Below are 19,735 nucleotides of genomic sequence, written 5' to 3'. Positions count from 1 at the left end.
CGTGTGGGTGGATGATAGATAGATAGATGACAGATGGAGACTGATAATGTGTGTGTGTGGACGCGTATTCCTGTAGTTGTGGGGACACTTATGGGGACAAAGTGCAAGCGCCCGCACCGTAAATCGTAAATTACATATTAGGGTGTAGACTTGCTTTAAGGTTAGGTTGAGAGAGGGCAGAGAGCAGGTAGATATGATCATTTCAAAACAAAACAGTGACAAAGCTCTTTGAAACTTTAGTCACTGTGGCCTGGAGTTTTATATGTGCTATACTTACTTTTTTAAGATGAACTTTACTGGTCCCGAAGCGGGGAAATTCACTTGTCGTGGCAGGTCACAAGAACAGAATAGAGTGCAAAAAGTGTGCAAAACAGTTTCAAAAATATATGGAGTTTATTAATTAACATTTTTTTCATTTTTCTTTCAAATGCAGCCACAACATTATCACCACTGACACATGAAGTAGATAACTTTAATCATCTGTTTATAATGCAATGCTCTGTGGGTAAACCTTGGGTAATATTGTAATTTCGCTTTGCAAAGTTGTACACAATGAATCTGGGGTTTGGCCACCCGCTTTGGCCGTTTGGTAAACCACTATTAAGCGTGTGACAATAGTCCACAACATAACATCCGAGCTCTTTTCGACGTGAAGACGTTCTTCAAAATAAAAGTAGTTTATGGCATTGCGTTAGTGCCATATGCAAGAGTTACAACTTTTATTGTGAAGCACTAACGTACGCTGTGAACGGAAATGTGCGTAGTTATTGTGGCACGCTCCTTCCTCCACTCCCTTCATTGCTAGCTAGTCGACTAGCTAGTTAGAGAGACAAGCTCTTTAAATCTTATAGTATAATTATTATGAATTGATTGATCAGTGTAGCATAGTACATTTGATTTCCGTCTCTACAGTCCGGATAACAAAAGCAGCTAACAAAATGAACATACGAAACGCAAGGGTAAGTGTACTGGAAACCTCTCGACAGCCATGCTTTTTCTAACGTTACTAACTTGTAGCTAAGCTAGTTACTATAGCGTACTCGTTAGCTGACCAACTATCGCCGATTAGGGGAATAGCATCGTGTCATGCTCCTTTCTGACATTCAATATCTCCCTTTCAGCCGGAGGACCTTATGAACATGCAGCATTGTAACCTGCTGTGTCTTCCAGAAAACTACCAGATGAAGTACTATTTCTACCACGGATTGTCCTGGCCTCAGGTGTTTGAGTGAACAGTTTTTTGCTCTGTCTTTTGTTTCTGCTAACACCACTGCTCCAATCCAAATGTCTACTGTGTATCTGTATGTTTGTTTGACATTTATTGTCTGTTTTCATTTTTTCAGCTTTCATACATTGCAGAGGATGAAAATGGCAAAATTGTGGGATATGTGCTAGCAAAGATGTAAGTTATTCTGTGATCACATTTTTCATTCAACATCACTTTAACAAAGGAAATTTACAATGTGTGACAAAAGCTGATGTGAACTTCTAATAGGGAGGAGGACCCAGATGATGTACCCCATGGACACATCACGTCCCTGGTGAGTCTGAAGTGGAAACACCCCTTTTTGTGTTATTGATGTATTTGGTTAGCCTCACTAGGGGCTACAAAAAAAAAAAAACCCTCATTTGTGTCTTCCAGGCAGTGAAGCGCTCCCACAGACGTCTTGGTCTGGCTCAGAAGCTGATGGACCAGGCAAGCCGGGCCATGATAGAAAACTTCAATGCCAAATATGTGTCCCTCCATGTTCGCAAAAGGTACTGTGCTCTGTAGGCTTGCTGTAGCCTCTCATTGTTTTGTTCCATTAAATTGTTGAATGGTTTCCCGTCAAAATGTCTTTTCTCCTCTCCGCAGCAACCGAGCAGCTCTGCATCTGTACTCCAACACACTCAAATTCCAGTAAGTTTTCAATCTGTGCCAGCATTTTTTTTTTTATTGTAAAGCATGTACTTCTTGGGTATGGTTACACAGTTACGTACTATAGTCATAGCCAAAATTTCCAGGAATACTCAGGCCACAAATTTCCCCACTGTGGGACTAATAAGGATTATCTTATGAAACTGTGCTACACCTGGACTTGACATATCATCCAGTATTAGCTCATTTAGGATATATGGATATCAGCACTTATTTGGTATATGCTGACTGATAAGGAACAAAAAATTGCAGCACCCAAGATAGAGATCTTTGAGGTCCAAAAAAACTAACTCAACCACAAGAGTATGTGGTAATGAATGCAAATTCAGCCTATAAAAAGATATGATCAATAATGTATAATTAACACTGATAACCGCAAAGTGTTTTTCTTAGTGCTTTATCGTGCTCAGTATTTATTTTTCCTGATTGCATGTTCATCTTGCTATTAGGTTTTTCTTGTTAGGGATTTGCTGATATGTGTGACACACTTCATTTAAACTTGACATAAACAAACTCACCAAAACTGTCTTGGTTAGTCTTTTCAGTGTTGCAACTATCCACGATTTGGGTCTATAAGATGTGAAATATTCTTGTCTTTCACCTCTGCCTGCAGTTGTTGCACTTCTTGTGCCACTAGGTTACTAGTGAGTGATAATCCGACGCTGAGCAGAACATTAAGCTAGTAAAATAAAATGAGGAAAATCACCCGAGCTTTCCCCACAATGCCAGGAATAAAATTATCTGAGTCTGAGTGAAATTTAAACTCCTCCCACATTACTAAAACCCCAAAACTGTAATCGTAAAGATTCCAGTGATATGACCTTTGTAGCCCTGACAGGCTTTTAGGTGCGCCTTATAGTGCGGAAAATACGGTAACTAATGTGTTTTGCTGTTGTTCTACAGGATTAGTGAGGTAGAGCCTAAATACTATGCAGATGGAGAGGATGCCTTTGCCATGAAGAGAGACCTGGCACACATGGCTGATGAGGTGACTCAATTCACATTAATCCATAATGGCAACAAATGTTGGCGCTACACAGAAATGATTTTCCCAGACTAACATAGTTCACACAAGTGAACTCAGATGGGCAGGTTCTGATTGTGTCATAATTCTGTCTTTGTCTCACAGCTGAGAAATCCTGGAGTGCGCGTGTCAGGTCAGGAGGCACCGTCTGGCCAGAGTCCGTCGGGGTCTGGCGACCAGGAGAGGGAGAGCGAGAGAGACAGCGGAGGAGAGAGCAAAGAGCTGAGTGAAGTCAGCGAGGCAACAGAAAGCACAGATGTTAAAGATTCTTCTTCTGATTCACAATGACGCTGCAGTCCTAGACCTTTTTAAATTCATCCCTCATTTCCACTTTTTATCTCAGTTTGACACATCTCTGACTTTACAAACTGTGACCCCCCTGTGCGTCAAAGCCGTTCACACTCATCACTGGTTTTTCTGAAAGTCTTGTTCTTCACTGCAATGATGAACAAAATGTCTTGGATAATGAAACAAGTCTGGTTGATATCTAAGTGAAATTAAAATTAATTACTGCTGTTGGTGTTTTTATTGGATTTATTGATTCTGTTAGATTTACAGGATCAAAAAAGGTGTTCTGGTATCTTCATTATTTAACAGAATTACAGCAAATAAATCTTTCAAATAATCCTTGAAGCAGTCATGGAACCAATGTGTAGTATGTGTAGTAACTACATTGTCATGGGAAAATTTCCCGGCATTGGCATGTAGCAAGAAGGTCAATGAAATGTCAATGAAATATATTTAGTTAAAACAGGATGAACTAATCACCAAAACTCTGTTCCTTGTTCACACCCAGTGAATAGGTCACTTGACTTCACAGCCACAAATGTTATGTTCACCACAGTTATTTGAGGCAGTCAATATCAGCATTAAAGGTTCCCACTGATAGTGAAAAAAAAAAACCCCTTGCAGAGTGTGAATTTTACAGGTTCTGACTTTGGTGACTGCTAATGGCAGCATCAAAAAAAGATTTCACGGCGGCACCAGGCTGCACTGGTTTTCACCAGGCTTATTGCATTTTTCTAAAAGCACAAATGTATCTCATCGTAAGTATAATAATTCTCAAGTCAAGTCGATGAAACACTGCTCTCTGCAATGAATGACTTTGCTTCTCAAACCCTCTTTGATTACAGCAGATTTATAAGATGCTGTGGACTTTCTTTAATGTAAATTAGTGTTTCAGCTTTCCAAAGTTGGCCCTGCTTTAAATTGAAAACTCACCTATTAGGACTCAGTAGTAACCTCCTTCAGTCGACAGTGACCCGTGATGGTGTCTAATCCTGTCATGCTCGCGGTTTTTAGAGAGAAGTACATAACAGATAATTGCAAACTAAGCACAATGACCTTTCATACAGTTTGGCTGTTTGCCACAAACTGGAAAAAAAAACAACAACTCAGTTTTACACCTTCATGCTTTTTAACACTTCAGCTTGAGAGAGCATCAACGCTACAGCTGATGCTGTCGTTTTTCACGAGGAAAGTTACTGGGGACTTTCTCTGAAGCCAAATAGGTTTGTTTTGTTTTGTTTTTTAAACTTTTGTAAAACTTTTTTACGTGACATGAAGTGTTATTACCCTTAAATTACTTAACATGAACTGTGGTCATACAGCATGTAAGCAAATTGTGGGTTATAGTGACTCTGGTTGTTGGGCAGGAATACCTCAGGACAGCTGATCTCACTTGGTAGTCTGTGAATAACCAGCACAGAGAGGGAGAGAAGCTAATCAGTGAAAACAGCTGGTGTTTGATTGAACTGAAACCTTTCTGCAGAGTTCAAGACGAAACATAAAAGAGAGACTTGAGGAAGTTTTCATTGGTCTCATTTGCACAATTCCACGCCTAAGGCTCAAACTAGATGTGTGAGTGAGGTGACGGGTGAGAAAGAGAAGAGAAAACTGTGAGTGTGTGTGTGAGACACACACACAAACAGAGTGAGAGAGAGAGAGAGAGAGAGAGAGTCAGAGAGATGAGTTCCACTCCACCCACATTCATTTGTGTCCAATGTGAGGGGGAGGTGAAGCAGTTCAGAGCGTGCTGTGCTATTAACTAGCATTATTTAGTTGCCTCAGTCTGGAGAAGAGACTAGACAAGACTGTTCCTCATCAGGTAGGACATTCTCTTATTTAGATGTATTCAACTTGATTTTCATCTGCTCATGCGTTTCCTGAAAACAGACCAGTTAACCACTGTTTATCTGATAAATTATAACTAATAAACCTGTTTGTACTGCTGAGTAATGCTTGACATGAACAATCGTTCCGCTTGATAATTTCAGTTTTGTGATTGTTGGCCGCAGATGCAGCCCTCAGGTCATTAATGTTTCTTAGCTCCGGCAACACGTATGTGTTTGTGCTTGTGAAACACACAGAATCGCCATAATAGCAAGTGAAAAACCATTTGCAGTGAGGTTAAGACCAGCTTTAATAAAATATTGCAGCATATTGTGATGACAGGAGGTGGTGATTCAGTGCTGATCACACAGAGAAAGAATGAAAGGGCTAATGGAAAAGGGTGACATAGGCTGGAAAACTGGGACACTCTCCTCTCTACAGAGACTTTTGGGTTTACTGTAATGCAGGTCAGTTGGTAAATGTCTCTGTTGAAGAGAGTGCTGATGGATGATGTTTGGCTTTTAAAAAAGGGGAAGCCGAGGGGGAAAGGGAGAATGTGTGTATGTGGTGATTGTGTACATAGGGTTATGATCCAGCAAAAAACACTTTTTACTCTTCCTCTTTCTGATGTGCACCAAATGTTCTGAATAAGTAATATCTCATAGGCTGTTTGCTAAGTTTCTCAGTTTGTCAAAGCCTGTCAGCTGATCACCCAGTCTAACTTTCTCCTGCTCCTTTTGTCTATATTCTGCTGGAAAAAAAACCACACAAGGTTATCTTGAGCTATTAGTTGCTGTCGTACAATTCGATTAAAATGGCAAGAAACTGAAGCTTCTCTGATAAATGTTTTTCTGCAGTGACCAAAGTTAATTTTCAGTCAGATAAACTTGAGCCTAATCTGTAACATACTTCCTATTATGATTGTCAGTCATCTGATAATAAAGCATAAAGCAGCAGGATTTTCCTGTTTTTGTTCTTAAAAATACAGAATTGACTATGTTTGCATCAGTAAGCATGAGTATCAACGGAAAGCCACCTGTAGTTTTCAGATCAAACGTTCCCCACAGAGTTGGAGGCCTTGTGGTCCACCTATTTTTAGGGAAGCTGAGATGTTGCTAGACCTATATTTGCACTTCATGCAATTCTGCAAGTGTGACCAGTGCAAGCGGGCAGCACATGCCAACTGGTTTTCTCGTTGTATGTCGTTCCACAGAGGGTGACTGGTTTGCAGAGACGTGTTACAGTGAGAAGAACATACTTCTTTTTTTCATTTCTTTCTTTCTTTCTATTTCTGCAGCAAGAGGAAGTTGGCGTTTTCTGTGGGGGTGGGCTTCAGCGCTAAGAGTGTGAAAGTGCGTAGAGAGGCACGCTCGGTTGCAGCAGTGGGGCATAGGCCTAGATTTTTCAGCATACTTTGTCCATTGAAAAAGCTCAGAGTAGATTGCATGCATATAAAGCAGACTTTGACTCTGTGAGAGAAGTAAAAGAAACGGAGCAGCTGATAATTCATATGACACACTGCACTAAATATTCATTTCTTTACCCAGAATTCCACCCAGTTGGAGCAGCAATGACCTCCCAGCTGAAACTCCGTAAGGAGAGGGTTGGTTTGGCGGACTATGACACACAAATCAAAGGTAAAACAGTTACTGTTGTTAGCACTGTTCAAAGGACCTTTCTCTCTTCATCCACACCTCTTGACTGTGATCAGCATGTGTTCTTCTTGTGGGGAAAAAAAATACCTTGTAAAATCCGTTTCTCACCTACAGCAAGAACTTTTAGAATGACTCATGATTCTTAGGTGTTGTTTTTGTTTTTTTTTTTTCTCTTTCAGAAGTGCGTTGCCAGCTTGTAGACCAGCTGAAGGTGTTGGATTTGCAACTTGAGCAGAAGAGCCAGCAGCTGCAGGACCTGATGGACTACCTACGACGACGGGGTGAGATTGAAAGCGAATATTCTCGCTCACTTGAAAAGCTTGCGGAACGGTTCACCTCCAGGATCAAGAGGTAAAGGCAGTTCTGTATTTGATGACACACATAATATACTAGAATGAAGAAGTTCATTTCAGGATGCTGCTGTGAAGCATCGTAAACATTTTTTGTCCCTTTGTTTTCTTTTCCACCTCTGCGTATGCTCAGGAAGGAGCCCAGTAGTCACTCAGTGACCCAGGTCTGGCTTGCTCTTCTGTCCCAGACCCGCCAAGAAAGTAGGGACCACAATGGGCTGAGTGAGAGCTGCAGCAACTTCCTCATCCAGCCTCTCACACACTGCATAGAGTACACACAACACCTTGCCAAGAAGGTACTGGTATGAGCATTTGTTCCCACCAGACAAATTTGAGGGGCATGTCCCAGTAGTGGAGTTTACCTGACTCTAGCAATGCTATCACTTTCCTTTTTTGACTTAAGTGCCATGACCTCTTTGAATGGCTCACAGTGTTCCTTCCGTGTTATACCATCTTCCTTTGTGGTATATTGTCTCTTTCCAGAGTAAAGACATTTGTATTCAGCTGCAAGATGGACTACTCAAGGTTACCACAGAGATGCAGACTGTAAGTGTGAAACCAACGGCTCAAAACATTTTCTGTTTATTAAAAACAAAGAAAAACGTGACTGTTTGTGTCTGTCTGCAGACATGGCGAACATACTACCAGTACTACTCAGACTATGTGAGTGCAGAGGGGAAGCTGAAGGAGGCAGAGAAACAAGAAGAAAAGCAGAAGCAGAGTGCTGCCAAGAAACTGGAGAGGCTGATAGAAAAAGTAAATAAATAACCTTTATAATGGAGTATTATTTACATACTAGTTTTTGTGTCTATTTAACCTGTTATTGATAATTGTTTCATGTGCCGTAGAGACAAAGTAAGGTCCAAGAAAACTACCTGAAGTGCAGCAAGGCCCGAAACGATTACCTCCTAAACTTGGCTATAGCCAATGCCTCCATGAATAAATACTACCTCCAAGACATTTCCACTCTCATAGATGTGAGTGCATCAGTTTACAGTTTACTGCTTTCATTTCCTTTAAACAGAAGTAAACACCACTCATTGCTTATAATCCCCCACCTGGAGGGCCACTCCGACCACATCAACCGATCAGTAATGAAATACACCATCAGTCTTCTGGCCTTTACTACCAGGACCCATTGGGCTAATCAACAAACTTCTAAAACTATTGTCTGAATTTCCATTGCCTCCCTCAGTGTGCAGATGCAGGGTACCACCTCTCTTTGGGTCGGGTGATGCAGGCCTATCTGTCCAGTCGTTGGCGGACCCAACAGAACCTGAGCACAGGACTGCAGCAGCTTCAAGTCACTGTGTCTGAACTAAACCAGTGCCAGGACAGAGACACCTTCCTGCAGGACCACTATAATGTGTTCTGTATGCCCCTTCGCTTCCCCTATCAGCCTCATGATGGAGACCAGGTCTGTATTGTGTGTGCGTTTATATATTCAGTGGACTGTTCGGCTGTTTTGCATCAATGCCAGACTCTTTTGTTTTTGTCAGGTTTGTGAGGTTTGCGCAGAGGGTGAGATGGAGACCAGACTCAAACAGATGCAAACCAGACTGAAAGCAGTCACCCAGGAAATGGAGGAGGTAGAGTACGTCATACAGCCCATAACATTTTTCACCCTGTTGTGGGTCTGCTGTATCCATCAGTGTTATTCAGCTCATCGCACCTGAGTCCAAGACTTTCTTTACCATTGAATTACCACTGAGGTATTGAAACTCAATTCAAAGCCCAGCTTGACCCTGCCAATCATATTTAACCCCCTTGTTTGAATTATACACATGTGCTCAAATTGTATTTCTGGCCTTTCCCACAGACACAGCATAATTGCAATTAGATTGTTAGTTCACCTCAGAATCTAATATTATGCACGCAGTAGTTTTTTTTTTTGTTTTTGTTTATTTTTTTAACTATGTGATTAAAATAAACATAATTAAATGCAGTTTTGCATACTGTAACTGTTATATCTGCTGCTGTCATACAGGCTAATAAGAGCATGGCGGCAGCACAGGCTTCCCTGCTGGAGAGCATCAGTGATGATGATCTGGACCCCTGCAGTGGCTCGTTTCAAGAAGGCAGCACTGAGAACCTGACAGTCAAGCCCAATGTGGCCCGACGGAGGGCCAACCTGCAGGAAACGGAAAACATTTACATCATTGTGAGCGTTGTTTTAAACAATACATCAAAATAGCAGTCAACTGGTTTTAATGATATACAGCAAGTGAATGAGTGGATATGGTTTTCGATTGTTGGAGTTTGGTTCATAATTGCAATAAGACCCACAATGACTGATGGTGCCAGCGTGATAACGACTTTAAATCACATCTGATTCGTTTCAGAGGGTAAAAGAGTACCTTACAGTCAGCTCCCTGGTGTGCAAACTGCAAGCCAGACATGACCAGTTTAAAGTGGCTGTGGAAAAAGGTATCACTTCTGCATTTCTAGCACGCCTAAAACAAAAGTCAAACTGCTGACCCATAGTGTACTTTGAAAATAGTTGGTACATTGTGGTATTATTTTTCACTAAACTGTTCTTTTAAACTTGAAACCAAAGAAGAGAAATCTCTATTCATTCTGATGTATTTCTCATTTGTCCAGATGAGTTGGTTCTCATTTTAGCTGGTTGTTTTTCTTGTGCTTTTGTTCCTCTAGCTGAAGCATCAAATGGACATCAGTCGAGGTATGAATATGAATATATAATTGCGAACAATGTTGTATAGTTTGTATATATTCCAAAATAGCAAAGTTTTCTATTTACATTATGATTTTTTTGTTTGTTTGTTTGTTTGTTTTTTTGCTCTGCAGACACATTGGAAAGTCTTTGCGTGTCAGGAAGAATCCCTCGAGTACCAATTTAATGCACAACCACAAACTTTTCAATGGAGACATGCTGTCCTTTATACAGGTAGTGGTCTCCATGATTACACCATCTCCCCCATTCCTCTTTTAGCATTTCTCTCTCATGGTGTTTAATCTACTACTTTTTTTTTTTTTTTTTTGCAATTATTAATGATGTGTTAGACTTGCTGTGTTTGAAATTCCTCACTGAATTTGTTTCATGCAGGCATCAGGACAGCAGATTCCGGTTGTTGTGGAAAGTTGCATATGCTTTATCAACCTAAATGGTGAGCGTTCAAGACTGAAGACACACCAAAACAAAAGCTCAAATGCAAAAGGCTTGTGAGGAATTTAAAAATTCCCAGCACCCTTTGGTCATGTTATTAAACCACTATAGCAGGCAACGGTGCACTCTTACCACTGACCTGACTTTGTAACACTGACACAAATGAGCGGAAAGCAGCACAGATGCGCCAGTATTTATCATGGCTGTCAAATCTTTCTTCAACAAACACTTAAAGAGGTTTTAATTGCAAAAGATTCTACACAACCTGGCTTTAAATATGATTTAAAGAACCTAAAGGTTCTCAACAAGTTCCGAGCACTCAGGAATGATAAGTCTGTCTGCCTATCAGGTCTCCACCATGAAGGAATATTTAGAGTGCCAGGGTCTCAGATGGAGATCAACAACCTGAGGGATGCATTTGAGAGAGGTAGGTGCGTGTGTGTTGGGGTACTCCTTATAGAATAGCTACCCCTCACTGTGGGGCATTAATAATGTGGGGCAGTGTGATGTGGGCTTCTGCAGGAGAGGACCCCCTGGCTGAGCGGAAATATGACCTGGACTCTGTTGCTGGAGTGCTGAAGCTCTACTTCAGAGGTCTGGACAATCCCCTCTTCCCCATTGAAAGCACCAACCAGCTCCTGGAGCATGTCCGTAAGTGTGTGTGTGTTTGTGTGTGTGTGTTTGACAGCATACAGCAGGAACTTATTTGTCCTTTGTCATCTTTTCTCAGAAATAAAGAACGAGGCAGAGAGAGCTGCTCAGCTCAAATTGGTCATCTCTTCCTATCCCAAGCCTGTCATCATTGTTATGAGATACCTCTTTGCATTCCTTCATCAGTGAGTATTTTAACCTGGTTATCGCTGCTCTGGATGTGTATTTCTAAAATGAATAAATCGTTCACAGATGATGGAGTCAAACTAAAGGAAAAAACGAAGCCATTTTAATTTTGAATCAATGTAGTGGAAGCAGAATGTTTTTAGAAAATACTGAAGTTGATGTCAAGTTTTGATATTTGTGAACATCTGCATGTTTATTGAATAAATGTAAGAAGGCCAAAAAGCATGTGGGAATTTTAGTTTAGCTTTGTTTCACTTCACGCCTCGCAGCTTTTTGAGAATCTCTCCTTCATCATGCATTTCTGTGTTTCTCTGCCTCCAGTGTGTCTCAGTACAGTGACGAGAACATGATGCAGCCTTACAACTTGGCTGTGTGTTTTGGCCCCAGCCTGGTAAGAGGGGCTGACGACGACGATGTCGTCACCCTGCAACCTCAGATCAACGCCCTGGTAAAAAATATCATCCTGCAGCATGAAAACATTTTCCCCAGCCAGGGCGAATTACAAGGACCGATGTATGAGAAATGCATGACACTGGAGCAGGATGACTGGTAAGAGGAAAAACTGTTCATATACAAACATGGATGCAGTGTCTGGTGGATGATTTTCTGAGGGTGTCTTCTTCTTCACAGTGAGATTATCATAGAAGAAGGAGATGTAGATGCAGAGTACACACAGAACAAAGATGGTAAGTCCTTTGTGCTTATTTTACTTTCACTTCTTTATGGCTGTCATTGTGTGAACAGAATTTTTTTAAAAAAGTGTCACAATGTGAAATGCTTGCAGAAGTGGAAACAGGATGCTCAACTGACAACAACACTAGGTCATCTGCAGCACCAACACAGCAAAAAACAGAGCGTCCCAGAGCCAACAGCAGCGGTTCAATAGATCAGAGTAGGTTAAGTAGGCCAGCAGGGGGCAGCGTCGCCTCAGGGGGAAAGATATTGCTCCAGATTCCCATTGGGCCACAGTGCAAACCAGGGCGGGTCCACTCTCCTGGCAATGTGCGCAGAGAGTGAGTATCACTGAATGTTGCAGTGTTACAACTGACTATGGTTGTGTGAGAAATGAATATTTTGTGTTTTCTGATCTCATTATTTTTATTTATGTTTTTGCATACAGATTTCAGGCACACTTATCTTATGAGGATATTCCTGTTCAAGTAGACAAGGTCTGTCTTGTTTATCATTGGTTATTAAATTTGTAGTTCCACAATATAACAAGGCATTCTTAAGGGTTTGTAAATTGTTGCTAAAGTTTTAAATAAGGATTAGTTCATCATTTTTAGTGTTTCTTTTGAATAAAAAGTAGTGGACCTTCTTAATTTTCTAATAGGTCATGCAACTATGTATGTGAATAACTTGTTGAAGGATTTTTACAACTTTTCAGGCCAGTTTCCAATTGTAACATGTTAAACAGATTTTGGTCAGCATTTGTTCTGCAGGACTCTGGAGGGGATAGTGGTTGCACCATCTCTGGGGAAAAAATTTCCAGATGGGCTAAAAAGACAAATCAATTTTTGTACTGAAGGAAGAGAACACTACTCAAAGATTTCCAAACTGGCAACCCAAAAGTAGTGTAGTAATGGCTTATCAATGATCTATAAAGCATTAGTAAATTTATTCACATTCATAGAGGTAATCACAACGTAGAAACCCTTTTACAAAGCGTCTTATTGTCTCAATAAAGCGACTGCAGAGGACAAGGAGCTTTGTCTTTTTCCTCTCATCACCATTGTTGATTTCATCTCACAGGAGGTCTGTCGCCATATGGATTTGGTCTTCAAGGAACTCTCTATTCGACAAGTAGTGCAGGATTCCTCCTCCACCACCCTCTCTCCCACTACCCAAGCTCCCCAAAGCAAAGGGAAACGCGACGGACGCAGGGGGAAATGAGCAGGGCTCTTTAAAGCAGCAGATCCACTGCTCTGAAACCACTGGCAGTAGTAGATGACAACAGATGATGCAAATGAAAACTTGTTTTGTGCAGAAGAACCATGCGTGACTGCAGACCTGCAGTACAATGTGAAAACTGCACTGAATGTGCAACTATCTGCATCTGCATAGTTAATATATGGTTTCAAAGACAAATACCCATAATTTTAAGTCAGTACACACACGTCTACATACAAGCGCATACCAAAATGAGAACATAGTTGTAACTGTGAATACTGCAGTTCAAGGAATTTGTATATAATTGTTTGGATCTTTGTTCACACTTTGATTTGTCTACGTAGACTTCATGCAAAATAAATATTTTGTCTATTCGGACTCTTTTTTTTTTTTTTCTTCTCCCCCATCCCCTCCCCCCTTTTTGCATGTAAAACTTACATTTCTTTTACTTTAAGCGTTTTATTATATGGTTTAAAAGGTAAAATAGAAAAAAAAATGCTATTTAAATATTTATTAATTATGATTCCCAACTAATTACTGAACTACATTGAAATGCCTTATTTGGGTAATGGGGATCATAAAACCAGTCAAATCCAAAATCATGTCAATAAACAAGCTTAATCACTCCATAATCCAAAATGAACCGGCAGCCTTACTTTGAACTGGAAAATTAAATTATGCATTAAATGAAAGCATTAATTACCATTACCATTATTATTGTCAATATTAACACCTGGGCTTTTTCTGATGTAGAAAAAGTCTGTTGACACTGACAGTTCTGACAGACTCTTGTGCAGTAACTACACATTTACATATAGGAAAGCTTTCTAGAAAATTTAGGCAATAAATCTGACAAATGATAAAATTTGAGAAGAAAGGAAATTCAAAATAAAAACAAATTGATTAAATAGATGCACATGTTTTAATGTTTTTGCACTTCTTGAGGTAAAAATAATTTGGGTATGTTTGCAGCTAGATTTAGGGCTTTCCTAAATTCACATGTATACATGTGGGATTTGCCCATATTATATTAGTACCATAGGGACAAGATAACTTTTAATATATGACAATCAAGAAAAAACAATATGTCTTTAAAATATAAAGATGTAATAAATTCAGCAGTCAAAGAAATATTGAGGTCATTCACTTCTTCAAAGTAAAAATGCATCAAAAAGTACAGTAAAAGTACTGAAATCAGAAAAAATGTTTTTTAACAAGGCATTAGTCGACAGAATACCCCGTCACTGTCATATTACAGGTTTGTTATTGCAGATGAATACATTTACAGTACACTATTTAATGTTTTATCAAGTAGAAGAGAGCATGTGCATGCCTTAATACGGGTAGGCTAAAGCAGAGCAGGGGCAGGGCCCATTCACTACACTTTTTCAGGGTCCCTGGCATTTTTGTGGATGGGCCTGGCCTAGTTTTGATCTGTAGGTCAAATTTTATAAGATGATCACTTTTTTCATTATGTAATATTAAATCTGCAAAGTAGATTGCATGGCTGACAGGTAAACACAGTGGAGAAAAAAGTAGAGTGGGCCTATTTTATAGTGGAGTCAAACTACAGAGTAACATAAAATGTAAATACTGAGGCGAAATAAGCTACCAGTAACTTGACTTATTCCACCACTGGATAAATAACAGACTAGAAACAGTAGCAACAGTTGTATTTACAAAATACATCACATTTAACGTAATACAAAGTATCAAAACTATTAAACTGTAAAGGGCACTTATTCCATTTTCTTCAATGGGTCTGACCGTCTACGAATATCTTCTGTTTTCATCACTGACACATAGCGTATGCAGTCAATGGTTTTGATTCAGATGACGTGTCGACAGAGTAACTTCCCAGAATGCTTGGCGGCGCAACAGTCCACGTCATTCCAGCGCAGGCGCAGAGGTGTAGCAGCGCTGAGCTGAGGTGGACTTCTTTCTTTCTGTCATTGTGAGAGGAGCAGTACAGTTCAGCAGCTGGACCCCAGGAACATCAAGAAACGTCCCAGACGCCACGATGATTCGGATAGCCGCCTTCTTCGCTCTGCTTGTGGTCGCTTGCTCGGGTGAGTCGGCGGGGGAGAGATCTGCCGGCGGGGTTTAATAGTTTATAATGCTAACCAGGCTTAGCTAGTAGCTAAATAGTTCAACAAATCATTTGTTAGTTGGGTGGAATAGAAGTCTTGGCGGTATGTGTATAAATTGTTAACAGTGTGCAGATAATGCATTAGTGTCCAAAAGTTTAGCTAAACTCAGTTTTGCACTGTGGTCACAGGAGAGAGCTGCACGGACCCGGTGATCACTCCGTCGGCCTACACCACCTCTGACGCCGTCATTTCTTCTGAGTCTGTCTTCATCGTGGAGCTCAGCCTTGCCTGTGCCAACGGAGCACAGGTAACACACCACCTCCGATACTTCAGAGATGTGATGTGTTCATAATATCAAGCCATTGACACTGTTGATTATGTCCTCTCCAGAGCGTGACTCTCTATGCTGATGTCAACGGAAGACAGTTTCCTGTGACAAGAGGCCAGGATGTTGGCAAATATCAGGTATGGTAGTGGTCTCATGTTCTTATGACTGAATAGGGATTTGCTCTCACTGTATTTGTAGTGTTTTAAAGTTAGCATTAGTTTAGGCCTCTGAAGATGTTGATTGTCTAGCCACAATGAGCTGACCTTTGAGAGTTGTCTAATTTCAGTTCTCTGAACCTCTTATGCTTAACTACAAAACACACATTTGGCACCCACAGTTTGTCTCCAAATAAAACAATACCTAGTTGTGTATTCTCTTCTAAAACATACAGTGACTGTTTTTGAACAGTTAGTTGATTAGTTAATTTGACTTAAAACAGCTATAAACACTTTTCTACCCGTCTGACCATACAAATCCATTCAGTTTGAAGATACCTTGTCCTTAAGCCGTTCCTTAGCGTAAACACACTCCACAGCCGTTCACACTCGCATAGCCTGAATGCCTTTAATTTAGACACGTCTGGGGGGGAAAAAAAACTCAAAAAAATTGTCAACATGCAACTTCTTCCCTCAGGTGTCCTGGAGTCTTCCTCACAAACAGGCCAGCTCTGGAACATACCATGTCAAATTCTTCGATGAGGAGTCTTACAGTGCCCTGCGCAAGGTTAGCGTTTGATATGTAGTTAATCATAGTTTATTGCCAGAGTTCCACTTGTTGTGCAATTTGCCGTCTTTTTCTGTAGTGACTGTTTGATTTGAATTATATGTGTGATATATGTATATTTGTTCCAGGCCCAGAGAAACAATGAAGATGTAAATGCTATTGAGCCTCTCTTCTCTGTCAACATTGACCACAGGGTGAGTTTCTTATAGACCTCAGATTGAACATGTGAATGTAGTCCTGTGATTAGTGTTGTAGAACTGAGTAAATCAGTATTGTTATATTAACACTAAATGACACGATTACTAATGAGTAAAAGGTATAACTTGAAGTGATAACCCTGTGAATATCACCTACAATTCCCTTCAGCTTTAAATAGCTTTACTGCATCTTCCAGCTCGTTGTTAGGATTTTGCAGCCCGCAGCTGTACTAATTTGCATCAGTAAGCTCTCATGAGCAGGCACCTATCTCCCGCAAAAAAAATGCTCTGAAGCACACTACATGCTTACCTAACCAGTAACAGTAAACAGACGGCATAGTGCATTTAGCAGGTATTTCCCTCAGGATAAAGTGGAGACCAAAAACAGAACTAAAAGAGAGTGAGTATTGAACTTGTATTCACTAGGTGGCCAGAGACACGACTCCCACTGAATGTTAATGTTGCTCCGGATCGGCTGGATGTGTAAACAGTCAACTGTCTGGTAACACGTTGGCCATATCAACTTAAGCAGAGATAATACGTCAGTGCTGTGTTTATAGCTTTTATTCTGCTCCCTCCAAGAGTCCTTATTGCAAATATTCAGATTCATGTATTATTCAAGGATTTACCCTTGTACAGCACTAGGTTGGGAATTCTGTCTATTTTTTCAAATTTGCGTCTGGGTGAATGTAAACAACAGCAATGAGACTATGATCATAATATGGCCAGCATCTCTACATTAAAAGGGCGATATCTTGGAAACGGTGTCTGTCAGCCATGACTGTGTTGGTGCACCAAGCATCACTGGTATAAACACAGTCTGTTTCCCCTCATCCTGCCAGACTCCTGCACTGTTAGTTTGGAACACTGTTCCGCCCGTCAAGGTCAGCAGCTTGATTTGGGATGTTGTGGTGGAGAAAGATTTCTGTCAAGATGTGGACACTACAGACTCCGATTTTTCCATTGCTTGGCCAGCCTGTAGTCCCATTTTGTCTGTTTCAATTTCCTGCGACCGGACATTAGCCAGGAGCATCCTTAAGTCCAAGCTCGGCTAGCGTGGCTCACATCCTGGATCTCTTTCCTCTCCTCCTGGAGCAGTCCCACTGGCCTAGTTGAAACGTGCTGTGGACAGTGATCATCCCATAAAATCTGCTGCTTCAGATCTTCTTCTCCAGTGCCTTTGACTGTTCGCTGCTGCGTCCATATATGTCACTGTTGATAGAATTCTGATAGAAAACATTAAACATGTAAATAGATTTAAGGCATAATTTTATGAGAAACAATCCATGTAGAATAAGCATTTTGCACAAATTAATATTCTTACAAGGACAAAATATATTTAACAAGTAATATCTATAAGATCCCCCTATTCAATACAACAGGGGTTTTATTGTATTGTATTGTCTCAGAGCACTCCCAGAACCAGGAGAAACTGGTTTTACTTCTCTTCTGCTGCAAACCTGTGATGAGCTTTTTTTTTCCCGCTCTCTTCTACAGGGTGCCTGGAGTGGCCCATGGGTGTCTACTGAGGTGGTGGCTGCCCTCATTGGCATCCTGGTCTACTACATGGCTTTCAGTGCTAAGAGCACCATCCAAGCATAAACTGATTCACCATCACTATGTAACCACTGGATCGTTAAAGACTGAATTTTGGTGGCGCTCGACCTACGATCCATCATCAGTGTGGTGGCAAGCCAGAATGGGTTTTGCCGCATGATCTGCTCTGGGACAAGGAGCAAGAGTAGCAGTCTTTGTATTTTTTTTGTTATTCAGACTGTGTCTGTATGCTGTCACTCTTATCATTTTACACATTAATTGAGTCTTTATTTTGTCTTTGTCAGTATGGATGGAATTTTGATAAAACAAACAGTAAACCTGGACCACATAAATAAACAGCCTTAAAGGATGTTGCCACACCAAGACCAGATTGTCCTTTGTCCTGGGTACAGAGAGTGGGATTCGTACAGATGTGCTGAACACCAACAGAGAGAGGTCAATACCTCCATGCATATGAAATGTCAATACTGTGACGGCACTGGCTGGCCTGAACAGGCCCAGTGTGTTTGTCTCTCCCAGTGAAATGAATAAATGGCTTGTTTTTCTTCCAATGTGATGTGTTGATTGATGTTATTTTCCAGTGATGGATGAAGTGTTTTCTGCTTGTGTGATAATTTGGAGAAGTCTGGATGGCTCAATAATCTCATCTAGATCAAACAATATCCAGTTCCAAGAAGATTTAGCTTTCATGGACAATTGCTAGAAGGATGAAAGATGATTATAGACATGTTATTAAGAGCTCTGCTTTCTGGAAACATAATGAAAGATTTATACATATTATATGGTTGAAAATCACTGCTGCTTTAAGATTCATGATAATTATTTTTGCTTATTTAAAAATGTTTTGTAGATAACTAAACTACAAAGAAGAACTTGTTGCTGTAAACACATTCAGCTTGAAGGTTGTGGCTGAACTCTCGGTGGAAATCGGGGCTATTTTTGTCTGCAGAGGAGAGGCATCACTGTCCCTCTGGCATTTCCAGATAGTCAAAGAGAGGTGCGTGTTGGAACACGGCAGCACTCCTGCAGCTAATATCCTATCCTGCTTTCTGTTGATGTTCACTGACATCAAACATGGTGTAGGTGTTAACTCAGTGAACAGGTACTGAAGCTACTCTGGTTACCTATCTTCCCCACAGTAATGCAGTGCCACTGGTTGAACACACTGTGGCAGCTCTGTGCTGCTTTGTGAAGACCTGCTATTGGCTCATGAGCGATCACACATGGTTTTTACTGGTTCACTTTCAGCTGTTTCCAGTGTAATGCAGCCCATTGCATAATGCACTTTGAGCACCTGTTCTGTTTTACATGCACCTCATTCTGGTTTGTCATATTTTTATAGGTACTTCAATCTCATGCTTTTTATAGTTTGTTATAGAGATTTAAACTTAGCATGTCTATTTCTGTAGTTGGCCCAAAGTGTATACAGACATTGCGCAGAAAGCAGAGTGCAGCTCAACTGCAACTTCTCACTGACTCCCATGAGACTAATGTAAACTTTGTATTTGAGTAACATGAGCCGCACACATAAACACTGCACAGTGTACGCAGGCCATAAGTTTCTCATATGTCTGCTTTTCTGTAGCTTTGTGAGCACACACACACACACACACACACACACACACACACACACACACACACACACAAATGGTGTAAGCACATCTCAGGTTTTGTCTACTGTCACCTTGGCAAGGAGACAATGGAGACAATCACAACGCTGGTTATTCAGAGAAGACTTGAACTGGAGAGAATCCAGACACTCCCTCGTGGAGTCACCTATTAGGCTGTGGGAAGTGGGAGACGGCTGGATGGAGGGATATAAATGGAATGAACAAACAAACAGTCAAAGAGGGCCACAGAGTCAATGCTGACACAAGGCTCGTACTCTTCTTTGTTGTGTGTTGAAATCCATAGTGCAGGACTGCGG

At 40.8% G+C, this 19,735-nt stretch overlaps 3 protein-coding genes across 3 annotated transcripts; all 3 read left to right on the top strand.

The window, feature by feature from the left end:
• Positions 1-766: 766 nt before the first annotated feature.
• On the top strand, positions 767-3,458 carry naa10 (N-alpha-acetyltransferase 10, NatA catalytic subuni). The gene is made up of 8 exons (XM_046396702.1): positions 767-959; positions 1,122-1,220; positions 1,344-1,402; positions 1,496-1,541; positions 1,643-1,758; positions 1,856-1,900; positions 2,822-2,906; positions 3,048-3,458. The coding sequence occupies exons 1-8, from the start codon at positions 939-941 to the stop codon at positions 3,228-3,230; spliced, it is 654 nt and encodes a 217-aa protein (XP_046252658.1). The 5' UTR covers positions 767-938; the 3' UTR covers positions 3,231-3,458.
• Positions 3,459-4,715: 1,257 nt separating this feature from the next.
• Positions 4,716-13,291, top strand: LOC124063249 (SLIT-ROBO Rho GTPase-activating protein 3-like). The gene is made up of 22 exons (XM_046396701.1): positions 4,716-5,049; positions 6,602-6,691; positions 6,889-7,060; positions 7,193-7,355; positions 7,543-7,605; positions 7,687-7,815; positions 7,908-8,036; positions 8,255-8,476; positions 8,559-8,648; positions 9,047-9,220; positions 9,402-9,486; positions 9,715-9,742; positions 9,868-9,967; positions 10,127-10,187; positions 10,536-10,613; positions 10,709-10,837; positions 10,917-11,022; positions 11,345-11,572; positions 11,654-11,709; positions 11,808-12,036; positions 12,144-12,192; positions 12,776-13,291. Exons 2-22 carry the CDS (start codon positions 6,625-6,627, stop codon positions 12,914-12,916), a joined length of 2,499 nt encoding a protein of 832 aa, XP_046252657.1. The 5' UTR covers positions 4,716-5,049; positions 6,602-6,624; the 3' UTR covers positions 12,917-13,291.
• Positions 13,292-14,810: 1,519 nt separating this feature from the next.
• ssr4 (signal sequence receptor, delta) lies at positions 14,811-18,359 on the top strand. The gene is made up of 6 exons (XM_046396703.1): positions 14,811-14,982; positions 15,192-15,310; positions 15,394-15,468; positions 15,965-16,054; positions 16,183-16,248; positions 17,749-18,359. The coding sequence occupies exons 1-6, from the start codon at positions 14,934-14,936 to the stop codon at positions 17,851-17,853; spliced, it is 504 nt and encodes a 167-aa protein (XP_046252659.1). The 5' UTR covers positions 14,811-14,933; the 3' UTR covers positions 17,854-18,359.
• Positions 18,360-19,735: the final 1,376 nt, after the last annotated feature.

The sequence above is a fragment of the Scatophagus argus genome, chromosome 8, assembly GCF_020382885.2.
Source record: "Scatophagus argus isolate fScaArg1 chromosome 8, fScaArg1.pri, whole genome shotgun sequence".
In the NCBI taxonomy this organism is placed as follows: domain Eukaryota; kingdom Metazoa; phylum Chordata; class Actinopteri; family Scatophagidae; genus Scatophagus; species Scatophagus argus.
The sequence above is the reverse complement of the archived record's forward strand: the minus strand, read 5'-3'. Positions and strand labels throughout refer to the sequence as shown.